General features: G+C 46.3%; 1 protein-coding gene across 8 annotated transcripts in view; it reads right to left on the bottom strand.

Moving 5' to 3' along the window:
• Positions 1-27,460, bottom strand: part of FRMD4A (FERM domain containing 4A) — a 331,795-nt gene that overhangs the window by 124,232 nt on the left and 180,103 nt on the right. For all 8 annotated transcript variants that reach the window (XR_004348140.1, XM_032620676.1, XM_032620632.1 and 5 more), the window contains exons 3-4: positions 21,873-21,967; positions 9,576-9,668 (exon numbers count right to left, since the gene is read on the bottom strand). Coding sequence is in view for 7 of the 8 variants with exons in the window: in XM_032620676.1 (XP_032476567.1) it covers positions 9,576-9,668; positions 21,873-21,967 (188 nt within the window). In the remaining variant the exon portion in view is untranslated. The remainder of the gene's footprint in view (positions 1-9,575; positions 9,669-21,872; positions 21,968-27,460) is intronic.

Below are 27,460 nucleotides of genomic sequence, written 5' to 3'. Positions count from 1 at the left end.
TCAAAGCAAAACACAGTTTTCCCTTGGTATCCACAGGGGATTGGTTCTAGGACCCACCTCTCCCCCAGGATATCAAAATCCTAGATGCTCAAGCCCCTGATATAAAATGGTGCAGTAGGGCTTCCCTGGTGGCGCAGGGGTTAAGAATCCACCTGCCAATGCAGGGGACACAGGTTCGAGCCCTGGTCCTGGAAGATCCCACATGCCATGGAGCGACTAAGCCCGCGCACCACAACTACTGAGCTTGTGCTCTAGAGCCTGCAAGCCACAACTACCGAGCCCGAATGCTACAACTACTGAAGCCCACATGCCTAGAGTCTGTGCTCCGCAACAAGAGAAGCCACCACAGTGAGAAGCCCACGCACCGCAATGAAGAGTAGCCCCCGCTCGCCGCAACTAGAGAAAGCCCGCACACAGCAATGAAGACCCAACGCAGCCAAAAATAAATAAATAAACTAAAACAAACAAACAAAATTTTAAAAAGTAAATAAAATGGTGCAGTACAGTCAGTACATATCCGCGGGTTTCACATCTGATCCGTGGATATGGAGAACCGACTGTAAGTTACAGTTGATGTAATTAAAAAGTCTACATCCGTTGTAAACTTTCTGGCAAGGGGTAGTCAGAATAGCAAAACCAGAAGGAGGGGAGGAAGGCAGACAGATGGAAGGGAAGGGAAAGGAAGCAGAGGAGGGGAGGGGGAAAGGGTGACAGAGGCTCAGGATGGGGCTCCGGGTGGGTCAGAGCAAAGCCAGCTCAGCTGGGCGACCTGCAGGCGTGGCCTATTACAGATCAATCTTGCTTCTGTGCCTGTGTCTGAGCTATTCCTCTCACTTCCAGAGCCATCCTCCTGCACACCCCAGCTCACCCCTGCTCCCTTCAGACTCACTCAGGGTCACCAGAAGTTTTTGCTGACTCTGCGGACGGTCCCCACAGAAGACCTCCTCTCCTGGGCTCCGGTGACGCCCTCTGCTTATTGTGTGGCCCCATGGTGCCGTGATTTTCTGTTCCCTGAGATGCCTTCTTAGTAGGCTGCTAACTCCTTGAGGCCTGGGACCAAATCTCATTCATTTTTGCATCCCCAGCACTAATCCAGAGCCTGGCACCAACATTTAAGGTTCTACGAATGAAAGACGCTTTCAACTGTTCTCCTCTCCACACACCGTTGGTGGGAGTTCTTACTGGACAGTGAAATGGGCGACGAAGACAGTGCAGGAGGGAGAAAAAATAACAAATGATTTCCCAGACCATTTATGATCGGGGGTCTTATACGCCACACCCAGGCCCTGTCCCTCTGCCCCTTCTTTCACCGTGAACATGGAAAGCTGCCCACGCGGGGCTGCTGATGACTTTCAGTCCTAGAGCCAGAACAGCAGCAGAGGCTTCTAGAGTCTGCCAGTCAGTGACCTTAGCTCTGGAATAATAATTCTGAGTCGAAAGCTGTTGGGTCTGAAATAACTTAATTTTTTCAAAGCAATGCCGTACATCTTGATACCATTTGCTTTAAGTCTTGAGAATTAAGGAGCGAAGACATTCTGCCCCCCGGCCCCCCATTTTCTCCTCAACAGCGTATTAAGAAAAAAAAGTAACACTTCCCTTTCCAACTCTCTAATAATGGAAAACTGAAACGAGATGGGAAATTCTATGCCTTTTGAGATAGTATTTGTTCCCTGGCTGCGCAAGAGACAGGAAGGTGGAGGAAATAACAAGCATATTCTGAGATGGACTGGAAAAAAAATCACCTCCTTTTGAAAGAAACTGGAAAGCAGTTTCCTGTTAACCTTTATCACCAAGAAACAGCCTGGGAAACCCTGTGAGTTCCAGGCCTGTCATATTATTGTTCTAACCCTGGATATATATATATATATATATATATATATATATATATATATATATATATATTTTTTTTTTTTTTGCGGTACGCGGGCCTCTCACTGTTGCGGCCTCTCCCGCTGCGGAGCACAGGCTCCGGACGTGCAGGCTCAGCGGCCATGGCTCACGGGCCCAGCCGCTCCGCGGCATGTGGGATCTTCCCGGACTGGGGCACGAACCCGTGTCGCCTGCATTGGCAGGCGGACTCTCAACCGCTGCGCCACCAGGGAAGCCCAACCCTGGATATTTAATTCATCCCTTCTGCGCTAGGAAGCTAGTGAGTCAAAAGTGCCCAGAGAAAAACAGACCTCAGACATCTCAATCCCACACCGAGGCCCAGTGCACTCTACCGGAGAAGACACTTCTAGGGAAACGGGGAAGGTTGATGGTGTGTGTTCAAAGTCTTGATGCCAGTTCTGTTCCTTTGGATTTTCCTGAGAGCCTGGTCAAAGGTCCTCCTTTTGGGCAGTAGGTGGCGATGTTGCATTTGCTTACCTACCAGCGCAGAGGGCTTCCTCAAAGACCGGGTTCACAAAGAAAATTCCAGGTCTCTGGGTAAACCTAAGGAAATGAATGATGTCTCGTAGCTTCAGAGGGTCTGTGTGGACAATTCCAAGTCTGATTCTGTATTAACTATGCGTTTTGGATGCTTTGACGTCTGGGGCCTTGCTGACCCTGGAGGGACAGCCCCTTCGAGGCTTAGCCAATTCCTAAAGATGGTAAAGGATTCACCCGTGAGCACGCCTTTTGCAGGCAGACCAGCCAATCCAGCGCCCACATACACTTCCTCGCCTCCCCTATGGGGATTTCACATTCCAGGCCGCTATGCACCTGCCTTAATCATCCCAAGGCCAGCAACTGGATAACTTGGGACAAAGCCTGCTGAAATTATTCAAGCTAGCCAATCCTAAGCCTGCTTACCCTGCCTCACCCATTCTTCCCTGCAGAAATCACAATAAACGCTGGTGCCCACAGGTCCCCAGCTCCCTCTGCCTCCTGGCCGAGCCTGGTGCTTCCCCATGTGGCCCTGCCTGGCAGGGGTGCCCCCTCCTCTTGGGAACCGAGTAGCGATCTCTCTTTTCAATGGCAGTCATCTCCTGATCTGTTGGCCCCAAGTACCTGAACACTAATAAAACCTCCAATTTAAAACCGGCTCTTCAGCATATTTAGTAGGACTGAATCTTTTTTTTTATTGGCCACACCACACAGCTTGTGGGATCTTAGTTCCCTGAACAGGGATTGAACCCGGGCCCTGAGCAGTGAAAGCGTGAAACCCTAGCCACTGGACTGCCAGGGAATTCCCAGTAGGACTGAATCTTAGGGCTTCTTCTTTTTTTTTTTTAATATTTATTTATTTGGCTGTGCTGGGTCTTAGTTGTGGCATGCAGGACCTTTAGTTGAGGCATGTGGGATCTTCAGTTGTGGCACGTGGGATCTTTAGTTGTGGCATGCCGGTTCTTTGAGTTGCAGCATGCGGGCTCTTAGTTGTGGCATGTGGGATCTAGTTCCCTGACCAGGGATCGAACCTGGGTCCCCTGCATTGGGAGCACGGAATCTTAACCAGTGGACCACCAGGGAAGTCCCTTAGGGCTTCTTTTTGAGTCAAAGGAAACGGTGCTCTAGGCCAAGGGCAAACCTGGCTCAGTACCATGACTGATGCCACACCCAACCTGACCCAGATGAAGCTAACCTGAGTATATATTATCAGAAGGTCTAAGTAGGCATAAATATGTGCTATGCTAGTACACGTTTGAGCATGTTAAATACTGAAGGCTCTGAAGCCTTGGGGAGTCTGGTCCCCTTTAACGTGTAGAAGTCTCAGGGGGCGGAGACTGAACACCATCCAGCAAGATGACGTCAGCTAGGTTTCCCCCACTGGGCCCCCTCTCTCCTCCGCCCTCTCACATCCACCCCTTGGCACTTGGGAATCACTGACTATTTACAGCAAGTGTTAATTAAATGGCCCAGTGATTTCATTTTGTAATGAACACAAATGTCACATTTGGAAGGCCTGCTTTTGGTAGCAAAAAGGAGCGATCGTAATGAGAAGGATAATTAACACTGCTGTGAGTTTCTGCGGCCAAGTATCTGATGTTGAGAATTTCAGCAGCGCTGAAAATCCTAACTGGGACACCCAGTTGAGATCTAGCAAGTTCTGGTTAGCAGGCACCTCGTTTTAGATCCACGCCATCACTGTCACCGTGAGTGACAGCAAACAGCACTGGCTGTCTTAATGAGCCAGCAAAGACACCAACAGTCGGGTCATGAACTCAACTGTAAAATCCCCTCTCCCAGATTAAAGCTTCTGGGCATCTCCTCTCTTTCTCTCTCTCTCTCTTTTTTTTTTTTCTTTTCTGTAGCTCACTTTTGTTTATTGTTTGTGAAACTCTAAGTTTGAGGAGACACATCTAATCTCTATTTATTTTCCTACAAACAGTGTCGATGACCAGAGCTCCGAGGACATGGCTGGAGAATACACAATGAAAGGAACAGCCCAGACATGGAGGAATTATCCTGAGCATAAACTTGTATCTACAAAAAAAAAAAAAAAAAAAAAACAGGACAGAGGGGCTCCCTTGGGTGGGCGGGCATATTTTCCTTCTATGTTTTCTCGACCTCTTTCTTAAGCTTGCCTGGTGGACACTACCAGAGGGTCGCTGTTCTCAGTGTCGGGAGCTTGCCCTCAGCATTAAACAAGGGTCTCGTCGTTGACTTCCATCTTGGTCACACACTGATCGCTGGGCTGCTTGTAACGGATGTGCGTGAGGGGGCAGCAAGGGGGGAGAGATGAGGCTGGGTGGGCATGCACAAGTCAGGTCACGAGGGACGTGCGGAGGGCGGCCTTAGCATGCTAATGGAAAGCCAGGAGCACCGTGAGTGGGGATCAGATAAGAATTCTAGAAAGGGGCTCAGTGCCACACATAGATAGAATGGAAGGGGCCAAGACCAGAAGCAGAGATGAACAAGGAGATTTTCAGGACCAGGAGAGGTTTATGAAGGTCCTAATTATAGCCAGGGAGGGTGTGCATGGACAGTAAGGGATGGAGCTCTTAAAGACATGAAAACAAGAGGAATTCATGAATAAGAGGCCAGAGAAGGGAGCAGGTGGGAGACAGCAGATGACGTCAAAGCCAACTTTCAAGTTCCTGGCTTGAGGGGCTGCATGGGTGGTGGTGTCCATCGCAGAGATAAGGAGGTGTCAGGGAAAGAAGAGTGAGTTGGGGGCAGAAAGATGATGGCATTATTTGATTCAGACAGGGGAGGGCAGAGAAGCTCCTGTGGAATTTGGTGCCCAGAGACCTCCAGTGACCACGGGGGTGATGGGACCAGAAGCTGGACCCCCAGAGACTGAGGGATCAATGGGACATGGGAAAGGGGGCAGCAAGTCCATCCTTCTGAAACTTTGCTGTGAACAGAAGGGAGAACAGGGGTGGTAGCTGTAGGAGGAGACAAGTCAGGGAGGGTATTTTCTTTTCTGAGGGTGGGAGCATCATGGAGGGGCATGGAGGGGAGGGGTCAGTGGAGAAGCAGCTTAAGATAGAGGAAAAGAGAGGGAAAACTATCAGGAGTGAGCTCCCTGAGGTGGTGGGAGGGGCTGGAACTGGAGGGCAGGTGGACGCACCAGCCTGGGAAGATGGGATGTGGGGTGTGTGTGCATGTGTGCGCGCGCGCGCGTGTGTGTGTGTAAGAGACAGACAGACCCTGGAAGCTGGGGATGGTGCTTGTTTACCTGTTCACTTCTCTCTTCCTACCTCTTCAAATGGTACCTACAACACAGCAAGTGCCGATGAATATCCATGAATCAACAACCGAATCCATCGATAATGCTGAGTACGTAGCATGGCGTTCACAAGTGAGAAAGCTGTTGACACCTCACAGTTGAAATGAGAGTGGCTTTTGGCTCTTAAGGCAGCAGGGACGCAGCTCAGGGTGACAGAAAGGGGCTGGTGAGACCGAGGCATGTTCTTTGTAGAAGAGGAGAGAGCACAGGGCAGGGCAAAACGCTTCCCCACTGGACGTCCCCCTTGTCAGGAGATGGCAAGTCTTTCTCAAGTGGGACTAACAACACACATCTCAGCTTCTAGAAATGCCTGCTTTGCCACTGAGGATGCCCCTTCCTCCACCAAGGTGCTTTCCGGTAGGGCCGCCAAGCTTTGGGACTACAGGTTGCTTTGTCCCCCGCAGGGGGCGCTCTGTCACGGTGCTGAGTTGGGTAGCTCCAGAAGAGCAAGGTCAGGCCTGGGAGGGCTGCTCTCCGCGACACCTCTTGCCCAGAGATGGGGGCATCTGTCCTTTGCAGATGGACGCTGCTGCTGCAGATGTGGCCAAGCGTGGAGCCAAGAGGGGCCAAGGGCAGCGATCTCAACTCGGGTCCTCTGGCCCTGCTGCACAGGCAGCAACGCTCTCTCTCCATCACTTGCCAGCCATGCCCGGGGGCAGAATCTACCTAAACATCTCGGGCTCCCACCTCCTTATCTTGATTAGGAAAAATAATACCTGTCTCAAGGATTGTTGTGAAGGTAATTCATCCGTAATAATGGACAGTTCCCCCTCTTCTCTGACCTTTTTCCTTTTTAGGTAATTATTAAGACCCTGATGCCACTGTGACCATTCCTGGTCATCTGACTGATGAGAATTGCAGGGATCAAGTCCCTTCGAGGCTAAATAACGGGTCAGCAAAGGCAGGTTCTTAGCCCTCCATCCTGTCATTCCAAGACTGTCCTGCAGCCAGCTTCACACCCTCCCAGGAGGAAATGCTCATTTCCTGGCTTTGAGGATGAAGCAAAATTCTGTGAGTTCTAATTCACGTTACTTAATGTATTTGGGTCTTATTTTTCCTAAGTGGTTGAATGGAAGCCATAATTCTGCCCTCACTCTCACAGATGTTTTGAATATGCATCGCAGTGAAAGAATATATAAATGCCAAGTAACAAGCTATGCTGGTGGCAGCCCAAACGTAGATCCTCAGTGACACAGGGTTAAGACGTCCACTCCATGAATTCTTAAATCCTGGCTTAAGGCAGCTGATCTTTTCTATGGTCTCTTTTATCAGGTGGTTCTGTTTTGCTTTTATTCTCCTATATAACTGTACACGTGTTATATAGATGTAACATATAGATGTTTAAAGGTAAGGAGAAAGGCAATGAGGGGCTGGAGAGGGGCTGCAGGGATGCACGGGTGATGGACAGCTGGGTTCTTGTTTAGAAAGGTCAGCGTGTACGCACAGGGAAAGAGCCCAGCTGGACAGAAGCTCTTTTGGAGACTCCAGCATATTCCAGGGTCTGGGTCTTTTGTGAAGATAATCTCATACCACTCCGTTGTAGAAAATAGCCTATAGGCATCCTGAGAAAGGCACCGAGTTATAAATTGGAAATTCTTCCCAGGCTGAAAACCAAGGTACAAGTGCGGAATTCACCCCTGTGGGAGAACCTGCTTCCTCTCTGGGAGAAGACAAATTATCAGTATTTTGATACCATGCTGTTCAGCCGGCTGCAAAGTGGGGACTCGGGACAGCAGGGGTTCCGGGAACCAGGATCTTCCGTGGCCAGTGCCAGGGAGAGAGCCACGCCGGGCGGCGGTCATAAAAATCCAGGTGACAGAAGATGAGGGCCTGAGTTCATGTAATAAAGAGGAGGGGGCAGGGCGGAGAGAGATTTCGTAAGTAGCAGCAGAGAATTAATGCCCGTAAGAATTTGAGGGATAGGAAAGGGGGACAGATTTTAAGATTTAAGCCTATATAACTGAATGGATAATGACGTCAGATTTGATGGTACCACAGGTTTGGGGAGGTGGGGGGGTGGCTGGGAAGATGATGAATTTGGCTTTGGACCTGTTGAGTTTGATGTACGCAGGTGGCCAAGAGGCCAATGGAAATAGAAACCTGGGGCTCTCCAGAAAGATCCGCTTGCAGGATGAGCTAGAGAAAGCTCTGCCTTGTATTTCTGTGAGATGTCCATCCCTAAATGTGAATTCGGAGAGTTTTTCCTAATGAGCATTTGGAGAGGTGCCTGCTTTGGCTAACTAGGAAAATGCATGTCCCTGGGTCTTCAGTCACCCCGTCCCCAGTTCTGTTGTTAGGCTGGTTCTACCTTGGCAGTTCTCTGTGTATCTGGTTCCACGGAGAGACGCTGGCTTGCAGTGATGTGGACCCATCTGCACGCAGAACCTCGGCCACAAACACTTCAACCCAGCAATCTCACAGCGTTCCAAGCTTTTCTCCAAGGCTCGTTCCCCAAACCCACACATAACTCAACTCATAACAGACACCTGAAGAAAAACAGCTAATATGCAACCAGCCCAGTGTTTTCTCTTCTTGGCTAACGTTCGCAAAAAGCATCACGAAGGAGGGGGGCCTGATCCATGGCAAGTGTACGCACCCATCTCCCACTGCGGGTCAATGACCTGCTTAAATGCAACCGAGTCTCCCCTGATGCCGCCACCCCTCCCGGTGCCACTGTTACTCTTTGCTGTATAGGATGACTTTTCCATTTATCTGAGAAAAAGTAGCCGCCATTAAAGAGAAGATGACACTGAAATTGTGCCCATCAGGGATGGAAATGGCGACGATTAGCTCTGGTATGTTTGCAGCTGTTAAACAAATCAAAAAGGGATTAAATGCAAGTTTAAATGTACTCAGCCAGCTGAGATAATGACACATACTCCCGCCTGTGAAAGGGACCCTTTACCTCTGATTTTTGCCTTTCGCCGTATCAGGACAGCTACACGTAAAACTGTATCCTTGGCTGTCCTTTTTAGGAGGAACTGAATTGTGAAGCATTGGTGTCCTGCTCTTGAATTTCTGTTCACATGTTTAAAAAGTGCTGGGTCTATGCATTGAGTGGAAGGGTTAGTGTCCAGTGGAAGGCTGAGACATTTGAACCCAAGTACCTCTGCAGCTGTGTAGACAGAAACAGCCTGGTGGCTCCACAGACTGGGCGCTCAGGGAGCCGCTAGATCTGGGGGCTCAGATTCTGGCTTTGCTAGGCATGATTTGTACTTTGCCCTTGAACCCATGACATGACCCCCCTCTGGCTTCACACAACCCTTTGCAAACCCAAGTGGTCAGCCTGGTTGACTTCATAAGACTATTGCAAATATTAACTATAAGAATCATACAGTCACGAAATAAAACTTCTTACAGTACGTTAATGAACAGAAAATGACTATTGTTTCTGATATATTATTACACCATAGCCTCCCTTAGTGGGAAACGCGTTAATCTGTGATTTGCTGCTGGGTTTCAACTATTCCTACCTGGGATAAAACAGGCAAGTTTCAAGAGACCAAGTAGCACTTGTGACGGAAGGAAAGAATACGCAGACTTTTGCTATGTAGCGTCGAAGGCCACCAAAAGAAACCACGGATTTGTGTTATTCTCAGAGACTTAGTTTCCTTTGAGATATATGCCCTCCTTCCCCCGCAAAAAAGCAAAAAAAAAAAAGGGTTTTATTTTCATTCCACACAAGCATCCTATTGTCAGAGCACAAACACATGTGTCCACGCACACACGCTGACATGCCTTACACACTCACGCCCTGTGTTTACATCTGCTGGGAATGAAGCTATACCACAACCTCTATTCCTGGCAACGGACCAAGACAAACTTGACTTCCCTTTTCTTTGATCGCTCTACCCTCCCAGACTTTTCTGACAAAGGAGGGGGGGAAAAAAAAAACGAAAGGATGGATACCCAATGTACATACCTGACACAAAAGTATAAAACCACTGGTCCCGACTTTTTGGGGAAGTCGTGTTCCAAGACTCTTCGATCTAGTTGAAGCCAGTTTAAGTGTCCCCTGAGGAAAAGAGAGACCAGTGGGTTAGGGCTTTGGGTTTTGCTGGAGTTTCTTGGGACAAAGGCATATGTGCTGCAAAACATGCGTGACCACAGATAAACGTGGCCCTCTGCCTCACTCTTAAGTGCTCAGTATTTGCAGAACCCAAGGGAATTATCGGGGGAATACTGCGTCAGCGGGAGATACTGCATGACAGTCAAAGTCGGGGGTTTGAGACCCCCAGTCCATTTCCTCAATGGCACTGAAGTGAAAAGGCAATCATACTCTCTTTCTTCTCCTGAATTCCCTAACCACCACACTCCTGACTGCCTTTTCTCCTGAAGGCCTCCAAACACACTTTAGAAACGTGTTAGCAATCTTCACAACGTCTCGCTGGAAGCAGATGGGGTGCAAAGTGAGTCAGAGACAGTTTCTTTAAAAATGAGATGTACACCGACCATACCACCCAGCCGCTCCACTCCTAGGTATTTACCCAAGAGAAATGAAAGCAGGTGTCCACGCAAAGACTTTCATACACAGATGTTCACTTTATTTGTAATAGCTCCAAACGTGAAACAACCCCAATTTTTACCAACGGGGGAATGGACCAATTATGATACAGTTATAGAATGGAATACTACCCAGTCATAAAGACAATGAGCTATTAATACACACAGCAACAAAGATGAATCTCAAAATAATTATGCTGAGTGAAAGAAGCCCGACAATAGAGAGTACAGACTGTATGATTCCGTTTATAGAAAACTTTAGAAAGTACAAACTCGTCTGCAGTGACAGAAAGCAGACGGGTGGTTGCCTGGGGGTGGGTGATGGGGGGAAACACAGGGAGGACGAGGAAACTTTTGGTTGTGATGGAGATGTTCATTATCTTGATGGTGGTGATGGTTTCATGGGTGTAGATGTATGTCAATACTTATGAAATTGTACACTTTGTGTAGTTTATTGCATGTCAACTTTACCTCATTAAAGCTGTTTAAAGGTGAACCACGGAAATATCTGATGACATGTAAATGGGGTCACTCCTGCATTTATTTCTCCCTTCCCTCCCTCTCTCCCTGCCTCCTTCCATAAACATTAATTGACCACCTTCTTCAAATAAGGGTCTGGAGACGTAGCAGTAAGTGAAATCAACACACTCCCTATTCCCCTGATGCTTATATTCTTGTTAGGAGACAGACACTCAGCAACTATTTCCACAATTATGTAATTACTAATAGTATTAGGACGATGAGTTATGAGAACCTGTAAGAACCTGATCTAGTCCTGAGACCTGAGAAGGACTGCTTGGTGTCTGAGATTTGAAGAATGACAAGAGGAAAGCAAAGAGGAAGGGGAAACCACTTTCCAAGTAGAGAGGCCAGCATGTGCAAATGCCCCGGGGTGGGAAGAAACCTTGGTGTCCTGAGAGTAGAAAGGGATGAGGCTGCAGAGTGGTGACCAAGGCCTTGGAGTCAAGTTGAGGAGGTTGGTCTTTGAAGGGCAAGGCAGGATCACAGAGGAATCTACCCTTGTCCTTCTCCTCTCCTCTCCTTCCCAGTCCTCGGTCCATCATCCTGGAGGTCTCAGAGTCCTATAGCCGCCTTGCCTTAGTAATAAGCTCATGCTGAACAGACACAACTGCACAACATTTCCTCAGGGCCTGACGCTGAGCAACACTGATGTTTATACCGTATATACCTGTGTGAAAGGCTGGCACTCTTTAAACAAAAGCTGTTGCATCGTTGTATTAAAACGTTTGCTCCTCTAAGCCTCCAAAAAATGAAAGCTAGAGAACACTCCAGAGGCTTCCATCTCCATTCTGAGATGCCATTCACACTGCACCTTTTGCACAAAAAAGCAAATCCCTTCTTCAATTAAGCCTACACCTGTGGCTCCAGGGTTGAGGATGAGAGCTGCTTTGGAAGAGTGTCCGCCTGAGGAACCTGGCCTCTCTCTCCTCCAAGAATTTTCACCTAGACAAAAATGTTTTCCTATTAACTTTATGTTTCATGCTTGGTGACTCTCCTCTGAGTACAGTAAGGGTGAAAAAAGAATGAAAAAAGAAGTCTTCTAAGCAAAACGACGGGGCCGACATCTTCCAGAAAGGCGGGATAAATTCTCGTCCTGAATGCTGACAATGCCCCTCGGGGATCGTGTTGTTTCAAACCTCTGCACCTTAGCTCATGCTGTACCCTCTGTCTAGAATGCCTTTCCTCTCCTTCACGGCACAGCGAAGTCTGGCCCATCCTTCAAGACCCAGCTCTCCTATGTCTCCTCCAGAAAACCTTCCCCGACACCCCTACCTCACACCACACACCAGCCTGGGCTGTGGTCCTCCTCTGGACTCACACGGCACCCATCCCAGGCACACCTCAGCTGCTGCACTTCCCGAAGTCTATGGGACTTATTCTGTGTACACGCTTTTCCTCAACAGACTTTTTATAATCTGGAAAACACAGAGAGATCTACCTGTAAGGTAACAGCATGTGCATTTTGATTGATTGGAAGGTAAGACAAACAGACCTCATTATCGGGGAGTAATAAGCCATAGCCCCGCCTTTCCAGCCTCTGAAAATGTCCCAGATCTCCTAGGATTCTCCCTCTGTGCTCAGCCTCTTGCAAACACGCCATATGCACACTCACCCCAGGACTTTGATCATGTGGTTTCTCCTCATTGGAACAGTGTCTCCAGCCTCTTTATCTGAATGATAGCCATTGTTCAAGGCTGAATTCAAGCCTTACTTTTAGTGAAGTCTTCCTTGACTGCCTACGTCTGGGGTTTCTTTCAAACAACTCCAGAGCTTCTGGTTTGTGTCATCTGCAAGGCATTTAGCACTGCCTTGTGCAATTAGTTATTTAAAAAACATGACCTGCCTCTCCAACTAAGTTGTAAGTTTTCAACATAAAAAAAAAAAAAATCATCCCCAGATCTTAGCCCAGCACTTGGCAAATACTACGGACTCAAAAGTACTTGCTCATTGATCGGATGACTACATCCAAAAGCAGATGATTTGTGCCCTGATCTTAATTTATAAAAGTGACTGAGTGACAACACAGAGAGGTCAATGCCACTGAAGGAAAGTTTACTGTTCCTCACAGGTTTCCTGGAAATGAGAGGCACCTACAGCACGCAGGGCCATGAGAGAAGCACGGTGTCGGTCATAAGGCAGAAAGGAGTATGGGGAAGACATAGGCCAGAGGCTTTTTTAGGGTTTTTGTGGAAAAGGCAGGGGGAACAGTTTAGGATTGGCTAGTTTGAACAATCCTGGCGGACCCTGAGGCATAAGAGCTGTCCCTGGTTCTCTGGTAACTGGCCCCGGGGGTGATTAAGGACAGGGAGAATGTGGGCTTGGGATGTGAGAGTTACACAAAAGAAGTGATTCAGAGTGTGGCCTCAGGGTCACGGCGGGGATGGAAATAACTTTGGCTGTTAGTTTGGCCCTGTAATGAATGATGCCAAATAAATACAGAATATGCAAAAACTCGGAACAGAAATCCATTCAATGACCATGCAGATTTAAATTTTCATCTTTTGCCTTGCAATAATTCTTGATAAAGAGTCTGGTGAGACAACCTCTTAAGGATCCTCTCAAGAAAGACAGACTAGAACGGTGCACAGTGGTTTTCCGCTGGTCCCAAACTCAAGGAATAAGGAGGAACCGAGAGATGGAATGCTTTACCTGTGCTCTCAAGATCAGTCAATGGCCCAGACTTGAGAAATCCTCACCCCACCCCAAGGGCACAGCATTTCTGACCACTCAGACCACTGGGGGTTTGACTTGGCTTCTGGGGGCCATAATTCACTTGGTGGAGAACCTGAAAATGGGGACCTTTTGCTTGAAGAGACACAGACATGCACATCACTTGGATACTACTCTACTGGGTTTGCTCACTGCCCATCTTCTTCATCCATGTTATCAGAGGACAAATAGGCAGTTGGATCCCCCCTCCCTAGGTAATTTCATTCCCTACGCTAAACTTTTTAAAAGAACAGCACTCTAGGGACGAATTCCTTGGTTCCCAGCCATATATTAGTTTAGCACTGATCAGGCCATGAAATGACTAGAAAGTAAGAAAATGGTCAAAAAACAGAAAGAACAAGGAGGCCAGAACTCCCCCTAAACCGAATAGTTGGCCTTGGAAGAAAAATGAATTTCCTTCCCCCATGTCCCCTACTTGGATTCCTCAACCCCAGTTCTGTGTGGGGTGGCATGGCATGACACACACACACACACACACACACACACATACACAGGCAGGGTTCCAATATCGGCGGGGAGGTGCGCTTCCTGCACCTGGAGTCCTGGGACCCTCAGGTGGAAGGAAGTCACTACTTCTACTTTATGTGCCTGTACAAAAATCTCTCCACTGAAGGTGCTACAAAGGGAAAGACTGAAGGACCGGTGACCCACCCCAGGTCCCTTAGGATAACTGCCCAATATTGAGGCAAAAGCTAAGAGATGGATTAAAAACCCCAGTTCTGAGACCACCACTTTCCACTTGTTAAAATCTTTTCTGCTGATTGCGTTGGGTTCAAAGTCACATTTCCTACACCCAACAGTATCAAGGATTCCTCGCTGTCTGGGATTTTTTTCTTTCATATGTAACATCTCACGTTCCTGACATCAGGTCTCTTCCTCAAACCTCTTTTCTTTTTTTTTTTTTTTCCTTTAAGCTAGGGTGGGATGGGAAGCAAAGAGTAAAAGAAGCATTTTCTCTATACAGTTTAGCTAAGAGATCCTCGATAGCTTGGATTTCATTATCCCATTGATTTTTCATTTGAGAATGCACATCACTGCATTTGCCGATAACAAAGCAAAAAAAAAAAAAAAAGTCCCAGCAGACCCTCAGGGTATTTTTGTTATTGCTTGACTGATAACTGTCTTTAAAGCTGAGCGAGATAACACCCCCCATTTGGTTTATGGTGGCAATAGGTCAAACTGTTAGGTCAGTAATAAATACGCAGTTGCTTCCAGGCAACAGAAATTGGATGCATTTATTTAACAGATTGCTTCTAGCTTCTAACATATAATACAAATAGATTTTTGGTCCAAGCATTGGCACCTTCAATAGAGATGGCCTTAAGGACAGCTTTCTTTGCAGAAAGTCACTGGAGGGTGGAGGTGTGTGATAAGTCTATCTGAACCCATCACTTTTTGGACCCCAGGGGAGAATGAGACTCTGTGCCTTTAGAGGTTTTTATTGTAGACAGCTGATTTGTATGGAATGAGCTTCCAAAGAAAGTTTAAACAAGAGGATGAAATTCTTACAGATGTCACTGGATGGAGAGAGGGGGTGGGGAGTTCTTCAAAAGGAAGAAGATTTTGCTCTTCAGTGTCTGTGAATCAGAAGTACGTGTGCTCAGCAAGGACAGCTCAGGGATACTGATTCAGCTAGAATACCTCAAATAATGGCTTTCAAGTATTGATATGCTGGGTGTATGAGTGAGAGAGAGAGAGCCTGCAAGAGTGATGCGCGCACACAGATAAAGGTAAGGAATGTACTGGGGAGCCCGGATGACTAAATCATGGGCTCTTTTGTCCATTTGAATTTATGCCTTTAATTTTTTATTATATGGAGGAATTGTTTGCTCCACTATGTCCTCTGAAGGCTAGCCCCAATTTTCTTTTCTAGTACCTTCTACATTCTATCTTGATATTTACCTCCTAAACTAAAAATACAAGCTCTCCAAGGGGTCAAAGGCCAGCTACTTCTGTATCTCCAGGCTTAACAGTGGATGCTAAATAAACATTTGCTAAGAAGTGAATACACTGGCCTCAGATAAGCCCCACAGATCAATATTGCTGTTGGTGCCATGACTGCCCTCCACGTATAGACACCGCTCCTGCCTTAACTAAACAATCTCCATATTCGATGAGAATTCACCTCGTCCAGGATCTGAGTGCCCCCATACCACTCGCTTTGGAAAGGAAAAGGTCAGGAGAAAGCCAGGATCTCTAAGGCCCCCCTCTGGTTGCCTCATTCTTTTTTATTTCTCTTAGCTGCACACAGGAAGAGTTCTGCTAAAGCCCCTTTCCAGTTACTGAACAGAAGTTTCTGTTGTTTTCCGCAGCATCCGAGGGTCTACGCAGGCCGCCTCCGAGGGGGTAACGAACGCTGAATGCTGCGTTCCCAGAAGCAGCTATTACAACCCAGGCACCGAGGTTGTAGCCATTGATTTTCTCCTTAGTCTCACGGTACAGAGCATTTAATGAATGGAAATCCCAAACCTATTTCTAAATAAATGACATTCCCAGGGCTGCATCTTGTGGAGGTTTCTTCTGCAATCGGAAAATTGCTTTTCTACTTTATTTTTTAAATTGTCCATCAGCTTGTGACTGGGAAATGCTCATCAACTAGACCCTTTTCAGATGTCTCAGTCAATGCCAGTCCTGGGATGCAGGACCCAAGGACACTGTAGGACAGAGGACTCTCCCCATTGTCCTGTCATTGGGTCTACGGATGTATTTCCAGGGTGTTGGGGGCATTTTGGACCTTAATTATCCAGATAAATCACACTCCTTAAACAATACCTATCCAATTAATTAAGATACAGCATGCTGTAAAAAAAAAAAAAAAAGCCTTAATTGGTTCTTAAACTTAGATTCTGTCTTCAGAGTATCTGTGAACCCTCCAAAACTTAAGCACTAATTATTTTGTGTGTAAACATTTGTGGAGGTGAGGGAATGTAACTGAAATTTCACAGGGGTCTGTGATTAAGTAAGAGGTTAAGAACTGCTCATCTTCTTAATTGGTATGTGAAAATACATTCTAACTGTATGTGGCTTCGAAAATGTGCAATAATGGCTAACTGAGTTTCTTAACCTTCTCCCTCAACTTCCTAAGTACTTCTTAAAGTATTTTTACATGGATACTCATTTACAGCATTTGACAAACAACCCTTAACATTGACAAGAGATTCAAATTTAAATATTTTACATAATCATGACCTCAGCTTGGGGTGTGTTGGACAACTTCTGCTGAATAGTCTAAAAGTTGTTTAGTTATTGCTTTTGATGATGGGATTCTCTGTCAAAAATTTTAAAAATTAAAAACTTGGGTGTTACAGGTGTTTGCATATGTCAATATTCTGTAAGAACCTAAACAGGAAAAGAATTTTAAAAAGAATAGATATATCTATACGTGTAACTGAATCACCTTGCTGTACACCTGAAACTAACACAACATTGTAAATCAACTGTAGTCCGATATAAAATTTAAAAAAAATTTAAAACTTGGGTGTTACAGGTGTTTGTCTAGGTCTCAACTCCTTGAATTGCACTTTAAATATGTGTAGCTTAGTATGTCAATTACACCTCAATATAGTTTTTTGTAAAGACACCAAAACAGAGGAAATAAAAATTATGACTGAGACTCGATCATATAACCAAGAATAAGGCTGTATGGATTTAAATTGTACAATCAGAACCATGAGTTCTGAAAAAAAAATCAACTTGGTTGTTGAAACAGCAGTGGAAATGTTTCGAAAATAACATGTAAAAATAACTTTCCTTAAATGATGGACACCAATGTTTGATAAATGAAAATCTTGATTACTCTATTTGCACTCAAGGAAACATTAAATCTGAACTTCTGAGTTGGTGTGCAAACAGGTTTCCAGAGTCTGGAGTGGGGGACAGTTTATAACTTTGCAGGTTCCTGGTGTGTGTCCTGATGGGTCCCAAACATTCAAAGTTGGAGTGAACTCAGCTTCTCTTCCTGCATCTGGAGGGAGGGAGCAGAGGTAATTTACACCAACATTATTACCCTTTCTCTAGAACAGGGGTTTTCAAACTTGGCTGCATTTGAGAATCATTTGGGGAGCTTTCAAAAATCTTGATGCTCAGGCCACACTCAGACCGATTAAATCAGAATCTCTGAGGGTAGGTCCCAGACACGGGCATTTTATAAGGTGTCCTAGGTGACTTCAATGCGGAGTCAAGGTTGAGGGTCACGTTTGTAGCAAAACATTAATAATTATTTTAAGATCAAATGTATGTTAGGCTCTTACTTGGCCTCAGAATGTTTTAAAGACCAACAAAATGTCATTGTTTGCATGTATCACAATTCAGATATTCACAGATAATCATCTACAGACACACCTCAGAGATACTGGGGGTCTGCTTCCAGACCACCGAAATAAAGTGAATGTTGCAATAAAGTGACTCACACTAATTTTTTGGTCTCCTAGTGCACATAAAAGTTATGTTTACACTATACTGTAGTCTATTAAGTGTGCAATAGGATTACGTCTAAAAAAACAAAGGTACATACCTTAATTAAATATACTTTACGGCTAAAAAGTGCTAACTATCATCTGAGCCTTCCGCAAGTTGTAATCCTTTTGCAAAAGTGACACCAAAGATCACTGATCACAGAAAACCATAACAAATACGGTAATAATGAAAAAGTTTGAAGTATTGTGAGAATTACCAAAACGTGACACAGAGACACGAAATGAGCAAATGATGTTAGAAAAATGGCACCGACAGACTTGCTCGATGCAGGGTTGCCAGAGACCTTCAATGTGTGAAAAACACAGAATCTGTGAAGTACAATAAAGGAAAGCATAATAAAATGAGGTCTGCCTGTATATCTCTTTTTATTTGTGCAGAATTATTAAAAATAAAAGGGGCTAAATGCACTTGAATCCAGGAATAGAAAAAGACATTCATGGGAAACTGATGAAATTTGAATAAAGTCTGTAGTTCAGGCATGAATATAGTACCAATGTTAATTTCTTCGTTTTGATAATTACCACATGGTGTGTAGGATATTAACATTGGGGAAGCTGGGTGAGGGGTATAGGAGAACTCTCTTTGTTCTGTAAATCTAATTATTTCAAAATAAAAAGTTTTTAAAATTGAATTAAGAAAGAGAAGGCGGAGCTAGTATTAATCCCACACAATTGTTGATTAACTAACAATAGGAAACATCTCTGGGCACTGAGTCTTGCACTGTGGCCTTGGACACACTACTAATGAACACAACTTAGGGGTGAGGACACCCGTACTTAGAGAATCTTCCAATTTTGTCTACACTCTGCTCTACATTTCTTTTCTCCAGGCCCGTCCAGATCCTACAAAATGTCATCAACAGCAGCTCATGTTGAAAGACTCACTGACCTATGACACATATGGCCTACGTGCCATATATTCTACTATTAGGAATGATAACACTTCCTGGAATACCTAACACTGGTGCAGTATTTTATAGTTTACAGCACTTTCTAAGTTAGTCTTGTTTTGATTTGCACTGGGAAAAAAGGCAAATGCATGGACTACACCATGGGTCGCAATGAAGGATGGAAGTTCCACGCATTTTATTATAAAATACGCAGCGTAGCACCTGCAGAAATCACAGGCGTGCGCGTGCGCACACACACACACACAATACACACGCACAATTTGAAAACACAGTTATTAAATGATCTTGTGTTAGTGACTAGTGGTGCCCAGTGTGAGGGCTGGGGGGCGGGGCCACAGGGCAAGCCTAGTGGTTAATGCCCTGTGATCACCACCCTAGACCAAGCCTCCCCCCCGCACAGGCACCGTTCTGTGGTGACAGCTTTCATTCATTCCTTTCCCAGCAGGAAAAGGAGAAAAGGTCAGATGACCAAAGAGGCCAACAGCCAACGCCTCTGGCCCCAGGTGTTGTCAGCCCATGACTGACCACGTCCTGAGTCACCGCCACCCCCCTCTCCTCTTTGTTCTGTCTCCTTATCCTAGTCCCTTGGAGGCCCGGTTCCTGATTTCCTCGGGGTCCCTGACACTCACCATTTCCCGGTGAGTCAGGCCCATCTGCCACCTCTTTTCCAGGAACCGTTTGCCAGCTGCAAAGCCCTGTCCACTGATCTCGGCTGGCCGCCTGCCGCTCCTACAGTCCCCAGAGGAACGCTCCCGCCCAGGCTCGGGGTGAAGAGGTTGGTGGTGGCCACTCTTCCCCTGGACGGTGCCAGAAGATGGTTCATAATCTCTTCATCACTGCTCCCCAGAGGGTCCTCCAGCTGCCAGTTCCACCAGGCCAGGGGGAAGGGACCCTCCCCTCCAGCCTGGACTCTCTCTCTCCGCCCTCCACCCCGGACACACACAAGCCTTCCCTGCCGGCCCAGGGAACCAGAAGCGCCAAGAAAGACCCGGAGCGGTCAGGCCCCATTCGATGGGACAGGCGGACGGTGCTGTGTGGTTTTCCTGCTTGCGTCTCTCCCGGGAGAAGAGCCACTCTCTCCCTGACGTTCGCTTCCTTCTGGCCGGTGCCATCAGGGCTGTGGTCTAAAACCTTCAGCAAGCGTACCTCTTGCTCCTTGGCCCAGGACAACAAGCTCATTCTCTGACTCTTGTTTATTCAAAAGCGAAGTCTAGCTGGGACTCCTCTTGAGTTCACTGGCTCTTTCAGAAGAGGAAACGTGCTTGGGGAATGTGAACCATGTGATGAATTGAAACTGTGGTTTCTTTCTAATTAGGGAAAAAACATCTGAGTGGCAATCGAGGGAGTTTACAGTGATTCTCAGGAGAAAGGGTAGAAAACATCTGCATTTGCCGAAGTAGTTACTCTCGACGCATGTTTGTCTTAAAGCATGTCTTAAAATTACTCTGCCGCTTCTTCCCACCCCAGCCCTCCAGTTCACAGACCCGGTTACTTGATCCCACCCACAGGCACAGAGAACCTTCTAGACCAGAAGCAACCACTCCTGCCTTCCTTCTGGCTCCGTTCCCTGAGGCTCCAGGGTCGGGGAGTAACCTGTTCCTTCCGGTTTTCTTTTTTTTTTTAAAAATTTAATTTGTTTTTGGCTGCACCACATGGCATGCGGGATCTTAGTTCCCTGACCAGGGATCGAACCAGCGCCGCCTGCAGTGGAAGCGTGGAGTCTTAACCGCTGGACCGCCAAGGAAGTCGCCCTCCTGGCTTTCTTGAGGCAGGTGTGACTGCTCCAAACGCTGCTCCCCGATCACACCATCACCTGAAAGGTTGCTAATTTAGAGGGTGACCACCTGTCCAGTTTGCCCACGACAGTACTGATTTACACCCCCCTTTTACTCACAGGGTCCCGATTTAGATCATAAATGCTACGGCCACCCTGTCCACGTGCAGCTCCCGGAGGGTCTTCATGCAGATACACCTGACCATCTCTCCTACCGACCAACGTGGATGCCCCTGTCCTTGCTCTGAGCCCATCCTGCCTTGATGGTTTCATCTGACTGGTGGGGCATAGCCTCCCTGAGCTGTCTTGTCCAGCCGCTAACCGAAGCCTGATCTATTAGTACTGTAGGAAGTCACCTCTGTAATTCGAAGGATTTGGAGGAGTGTGTGTGCATGCGTGTGTATGTGTACACACAGAGGAAAGAAAATCGTGAAACATTTGCTTAGAACAGCTTTTTTTTTCCTGCGGTACGCGGGCCTCTCACTGCTGTGGCCTCTCCCGTTGCGGAGCACAGGCTCCGGACGCGCAGGCTCAGCGGTCACGGCTCACGGGCCCAGGCGCTCCACAGCACGTGGGATCCTCCCAGACCGGGGCACGAACCCGTGTCTCCTGCATCGGCAGGCGGACTCTCAACCACTGCGCCACCAGGGAAGCCCAGAACCGCTTATTTTTATCCAGGAATCTGTGCAGGTGTTCACTGCAGTCTTTTGCAAACAGTTTATTAAGAAGGAAATTGAAATTTTAGTAAAGATATTCCTTCCTTGTGTTGCAAAACACCGCTGTACAGAGCCACACGGAAAGATCACTGAACGCAAATGTACTTCTCAACAGATGAACGAACTGAATTTTCGAATTTTATATTCTGTTTCAGCGCTGACAGTGAAACTGCACAGATACTTTTCATTTTGAACTTTTCATTGCATTGACTTCCTGTTACTGTTATTCCAACACTGGAGAGAAATGTTTCATTTCCAGAAGTTTTCATTTAACTCTAATAGAAAACAAACCCAGACAAATCCACTTTTTAAAAAACAAACATTTCGGTTCTGAACACGTACCGGCTTGATTGTAAGAACTGGGCTACCTCATAATTTCCTAATATGAGCATCACCCATTATAATTATATCCTTTGGCCGTTCCAGGCATGATCACAAGGCCTTTGAAATTCAGATGATGAACTTGGACTGACCCTGAACCACAAGACCCAAGTGGCCTGCAGCTGCCTTCACCGTGGACAGCTGAGACGCTACGACTTCAGGTTCTGTATTTTCCCTTCAGGTTCTCCAAGCGCATGGGGCACTTACGTCTCATCTGTGAAGGCGATTCCAAAGTATTCCTTCTCCTTCAGGTTGAAGTGAGATGCCACGAGGTCAAGCAGCTCCTTGGCCAAAAGCTTGGGCTGGAGGGAGAACAAAATGGAAAAAGGGTAAGTGATGAGAGATTACTTTTCCTAAAACATGCAATCTCAGGTTTACATAATTTTTTGGAAGAAATGTCCCAAAGCTCAAGAACATCCATACAAATGATTTTTATAAAACCCAAAGGAGTAGACAATGAGGACAGGGTCATCAATGGACTGAGACCTTCGGCCTTGTTTCCTGGTAGTTTGTTCTATCAACAAATGGTACTTGCTCACCAACACGGCTGTCAAACCCCGTGGCTTCCTTCCCCACACAGGAGAACATTTTACAGTGAACTGACAGGAAGATGTCTTATTAAAAATATATATGTACACATACATATGTAGTAAATATATGTTACGATGTATATCAAATATATATTGTATAACACATGTTATATAATACTATATTAATACTATAATTAATATGTTGTAGAATATGATTATATATATATTTCACATGCACTTATATAGTATTTGCTACGTGCCAGGCCCTGTTCCAAGCACTTTACAAACACCAGCTTCTTTAACCCTCATCACAACCCTGTGAGATGGTTCTATTATTAACTCCATTGTATGGGGAGGAAACAGGTGCCCCAAAATTGAGCATCTCTGTGTAAGTGTTGAGGCTGTGATTTGAGTCCTGGCTCCAGAGACTGCCTTCGACCACTCTCTATGCTCCCATAATTTATTTTATTTTTATTTTTATTTTTTTATGGTACGCGGGCCTCTCCCTGCTGTGGCGTCTCCCTTTGCGGAGCACAGGCTCCGGACGCGCAGGCCCAGCGGCCATGGCTCACGGGCCCAGCCACTCCGCGGCATGTGGGATCCTCCCGGACCGGGGTACGAACCCGCGTCCCCTGCATCGGCAGGCGGACTCCCAACCACTGCGCCACCAGGGAAGCCCTATGCTCCCATAATTTAAAATCCAAACAACAGAAGTACCTCCCTGCAAGAAATGTTAACATTAAGGCCAAAGGGCCTTGGGAATAGTATTTAAGAATAAACTGAAATTTTGCCTTTCCAAGGGAGAACAGTTTTACCCAAGAATGTTTTTATCATGAACTCTTTCCTAAAATTTTCTGCCAATCCAAAGGAGTGTGCCAGAGCCTTAGATGTGAAATCACTGTGGCTGCTTGTATTGTCAATACATCAATCACTCTGGTCTATCACTGTTGAGATGACCACAGACCACCAGGCTCAGAGGTCAGGGAGGAGGGAAAGGCTGATGATGGAGACACAGGGCCAAAAGGGAACAGTTATTTCTAAATTGCCTCCCGGTTCAGGTATTTGCGATGCACTGCCTTAACGGTGACTGTTCTGTTCCACGCATACTCCAAGCTCAGAGCAGAAACAGATTCGAGAAGAGAAAATGTGTGTGTGTGTGTGTGTGTGTGTGTGTGTACATGTATGTGCATTGGTGCACATCAGGATACCCTTCCTGAGTATATTTCCTGCTCTGCTCGTTACTCTGTTGCTTTTCTCTATTAAGAAGGTGGATAAGACAATAAATCAAGAGTTATATGACTGTTTTAGAACTACCATATGATCCAGCAATTCCATTTCTGGGTTTTTACACGAAAGAAATAAAAACACTAACTCGGGGGCTTCCCTGGTGGTGCGGTGGTCAAGAATCCGCCTGCCAATGCAGGGGACGTGGGTTCAAGCCCTGGTCTGGGAAGATCCCACATGCTGCAAAGCAACTAAGCCTGTGTGTCACAACTACTGAGCCTGTGCTCTAGAACCCACGAGCCACAACTACTGAAGCCCGTGCACCTAGAGCCCGTGCTCCGCAACAAGAGAAGCCACTGCAATGAGAAGCCCGCGCATGGCAACAAAGAGTAGCCCCCGCTTGCCGCAACTAGAGAAAAGCCCACGCAGAGCAACAAAGACCCAACGCAGCCAAAAATAAAAAATGAAAACAAACAAAAAAAACACTAACTTGAAAAGAAGTGCACCCCCATACTCACTGCAGCACTGATAACAAAAGTCTAGACATGGAAGCAATCTAAGTGTCCATCAATGGATGAATGGATAAAGAAGATGTGGTGTACAAACACAATGGATTTTTTTTTTTTTTTTTTTTTGCGGTACGCGGGCGTCTCACTACTGTGGCCTCTCCTGCTGCGGAGCACAGGCTCCGGACGCGTGGGCCCAGCCGCCATGGCTCACGGGCCCAGCCGCTCCGCGGCACGCGGGATCCCCCCGGACCGGGGCACGAACCCACATCCCCTGCATCGGCAGGCGGACTCTCAACCACTGCGCCACCAGGGCAGCCCCACAATGGAATATTATTCAGCCATAAAAAAGAAGGAAATCTTATCATTCACAACAACATGGATAGACCTCGTGGGTACTTCGCTAAGTGAAATAAGTCAGACAGAGAAAGACAAACACTGTATGGTCTTACTTATACATGCAATCTAAAAAATAAAATTAAAAAATACCTCATAGACACAGAGAACAAACTGGTGGTTGCCAGAGGAGGGGGTAGGGGTGGGTGAAATGGGTGAAGGTGGCAAAAAAAAAAAAAAAGAGAGAGAGTTACATCACAGTCTAGTTTCTTAATTCACTTTTTTTTGGCGCCACTATGGACTATACTGTGTCCCCTCCTCCCAAATTCATGTGTTGAAGCCCTAACCTCCAATGTGATGGTATTTGGAGGGCGGGGCCTTTGAGAGGTAATTAGGGTTAGACGAGGTCATGTGGGCAGGCCCTCAGGATGGGATTAGTGTCCTTATAAGAAGAGATCCCAGACACCTTGCTTGCTTTTTCTCTCCACCAGGTGAGGACACAGTGAGAAGGCTGCCAACTACAAGTCAGGAAGAGAGCCCTCATAGAGCCCGACCAGGCTGGCACCCAGACCTCAAACTTTCAGCCTCCAGAACTGTGAGAAAATCAGTGTCTGCTTTTTTTTTCGGTTGCACTGCACGGCACGTGGGATCTTAGTTCCATGACCAGAGACTGAACCCATGCCCCCTGCAGTGGAGGCATGGAGTCCTAAACATTGGACAGCCAGGGAAGTCCCCCAAATCAGCGTCTTTTGTTTAAGCCCCCCAGTCTGTGGTCTTTTGTAATGGCAGCCCAGGCAGACTAAGACGGGTGTACTTCCTTTTAATTCAACAAACATTTCCTGTCTAACGTGTGTAGGGCACTAGCCAATCCTACAGGAGATACAAAAATGCACAGCACACAGTACTTGTCAATAGGACCTTCAACTTTCATCAGGGCATAGAGTAAGACCTAGTGTTCATTTTAAAAAGCCAAAGCGTATGGTTCCCTCTTTGCTGCCTCATCCTGAGCTCCCAGGATGGCAGCCTCCGGGCCTCAATCATCATCAATTTACCAATGAAAACTGCCAGAAATGATGGGAGTGGGTTTGAAGTGAGGGCAGAGCTTCCTCCCCCTAGAAGACATGATTAAATCAACAGGAAAATCCATCTTGATAAATCAATGTCATCTAATATTCTATACTCCCGTTCACACTAAAATGTGAAAAAGTGAAAAAGTAACCGTTAGGGAATTCAAGACTGTATGTAAGACCCTCCTTCTTAAATAACACAGGGGAAGGCAGGGGAATAAATGTGGTACATCTCAGAGCATCACTGATAAATGACAAAGTATCAGTCCAAGGTGAGGGGGCTCTTGAAGCCTCAGACTGTTTGCTGTGGTCGTGTTGCTGGCATCACCTCCATCCCCATAAGGTACCCGGCTGCCCAGATACGAAGCATTTGATGTAGAGGTTGTGACCAAATGTAAGGTAACATGGCTGAGTTTTACACTGTGATGTACTGTAACTTATCCATCCAAATGTCTGCATTCCTTTCACAGCAGTCACAGCATTTCTATAATCTGCTATTTCTTTAAACATTTTGATAATCTTTGGGGTTTGCCTCTGAAGCTTGTATCACATGTATAAAAGCATCTTCACTGGTGCTAAGTCTTCTTGTACTCAGACGGACTTGATTTTTTCACAAGTCACGTGAAGTCAAGCCTGATGAATGGTGACAGAGGTGGTGGAGGTCAGGAGCACATTGGATCAAGCTGGTTTTATAAAATGAGGTATGACTATAAAGTCGTTATTTGTGGGTTCTTAGGGGTGATGCTGAGGTTTCCAGCCTAAACTTGGAAACGACAGAATAAGATTTCCTTCTCTTTGAGAGTTAAACTTGAAAGACAACATCCCAATGGAATTGACCAGCGATACATAAATTTACCCAGAAAGAGAAAAGAATTACTGTTAGGGTCAGAATAATAGTATATCTATCACATGACTAAATACAGTAATTGTTCCATACAGGGGGCTGGGTGAATGACCGGTGGGTGTGGGGTGGCGGATGGAGGGGAGTCTGGGAAAAGGAAACGAGCTGGGGAAACAAATGCAGTCTTAGCCAATAGGCCTTAAATATTTGAGTCCCAGTGGTAAGGCTTCCTCTCTGGCAGACATGGGGGCATGAGGAGGCACGACCTTAGCCAGTCATCTGAAACACTCATATTACCTATTTAACTCCCCTTCTTCCAATCTCATACCTTCCGAAGAACTTCCTGAGGTTATTATTGCCGCGTCCTACATATGCTGCCGAGCAGCCTCCTATATGACTGCATTATCTTCCAAAATAAGAGACTGTCATTCCTCTGCCAATGAGGATGCTGAGACTTGGAGACATCAGGCAGGCTGTCTCACAGCAAAGCCAGGCTTCCAGATGAAGTCAGACTGGCTTCACAGGTCACATGTACTACCTTTCTGCCACCCCACCTCTACTGACTCTACTTCCTGGGTGAGAGGTCAAGGACCATGAGCCCTGAGGGCCCTATCTGGGTGAGGGTTATATTGCTCACTTGAAACCAGAACACTGACATTTTATACATCAATACTGATTTATACATCAGGTACTTTGAACTTGGTTAATGTGAGTCTTCCCCCGAGGATGAACAATCGGGTTTCTGCACTGCAGAGCTAGGGGACTGACTTGACATGTTGAAAAATTCACCAGAATAATGGATGTCACCTTAGGAGCCTTGTTGACACCGACTTTTGGCTTCTCCACGGTGACACATCCCTATGATTTAGTCTGTCACCGCAATCCTTTTTACATTGGAATTTCTACAGTAAAAAACCAAATGTTCTTGGGGACGCATACACTGAACGCAGCTAAAAGGATCTGACGATAGCAGCATCCCTCAAATAAACTTTATCATCTCAACCTAACTCTTCAAGGACAGGATCCGTTTGGATGCATATCTTTGGTCAAAAAATAAAAAAAAGGTTAGTCCCATTACTTCATACAACAGTAGTTATAGATCCTATGCACCACCCTCAATAAAGAAAAGCCTACATTAATTACCCACAATATATACATGGGGAAATAAAGGCATTGAAGGGGGAGGTAACAGATGCCAGAAGATGTTGAGGTTAGAACTCCTGAATCTTAAGTCCCATTAAAAGGTACACTCTTTCTTCCGCTGTCATGGTGGCTGGCAGTGCCCCAGCAA

Source organism: Phocoena sinus, chromosome 2, assembly GCF_008692025.1.
Source record: "Phocoena sinus isolate mPhoSin1 chromosome 2, mPhoSin1.pri, whole genome shotgun sequence".
In the NCBI taxonomy this organism is placed as follows: domain Eukaryota; kingdom Metazoa; phylum Chordata; class Mammalia; order Artiodactyla; family Phocoenidae; genus Phocoena; species Phocoena sinus.
The sequence above is the reverse complement of the archived record's forward strand: the minus strand, read 5'-3'. Positions and strand labels throughout refer to the sequence as shown.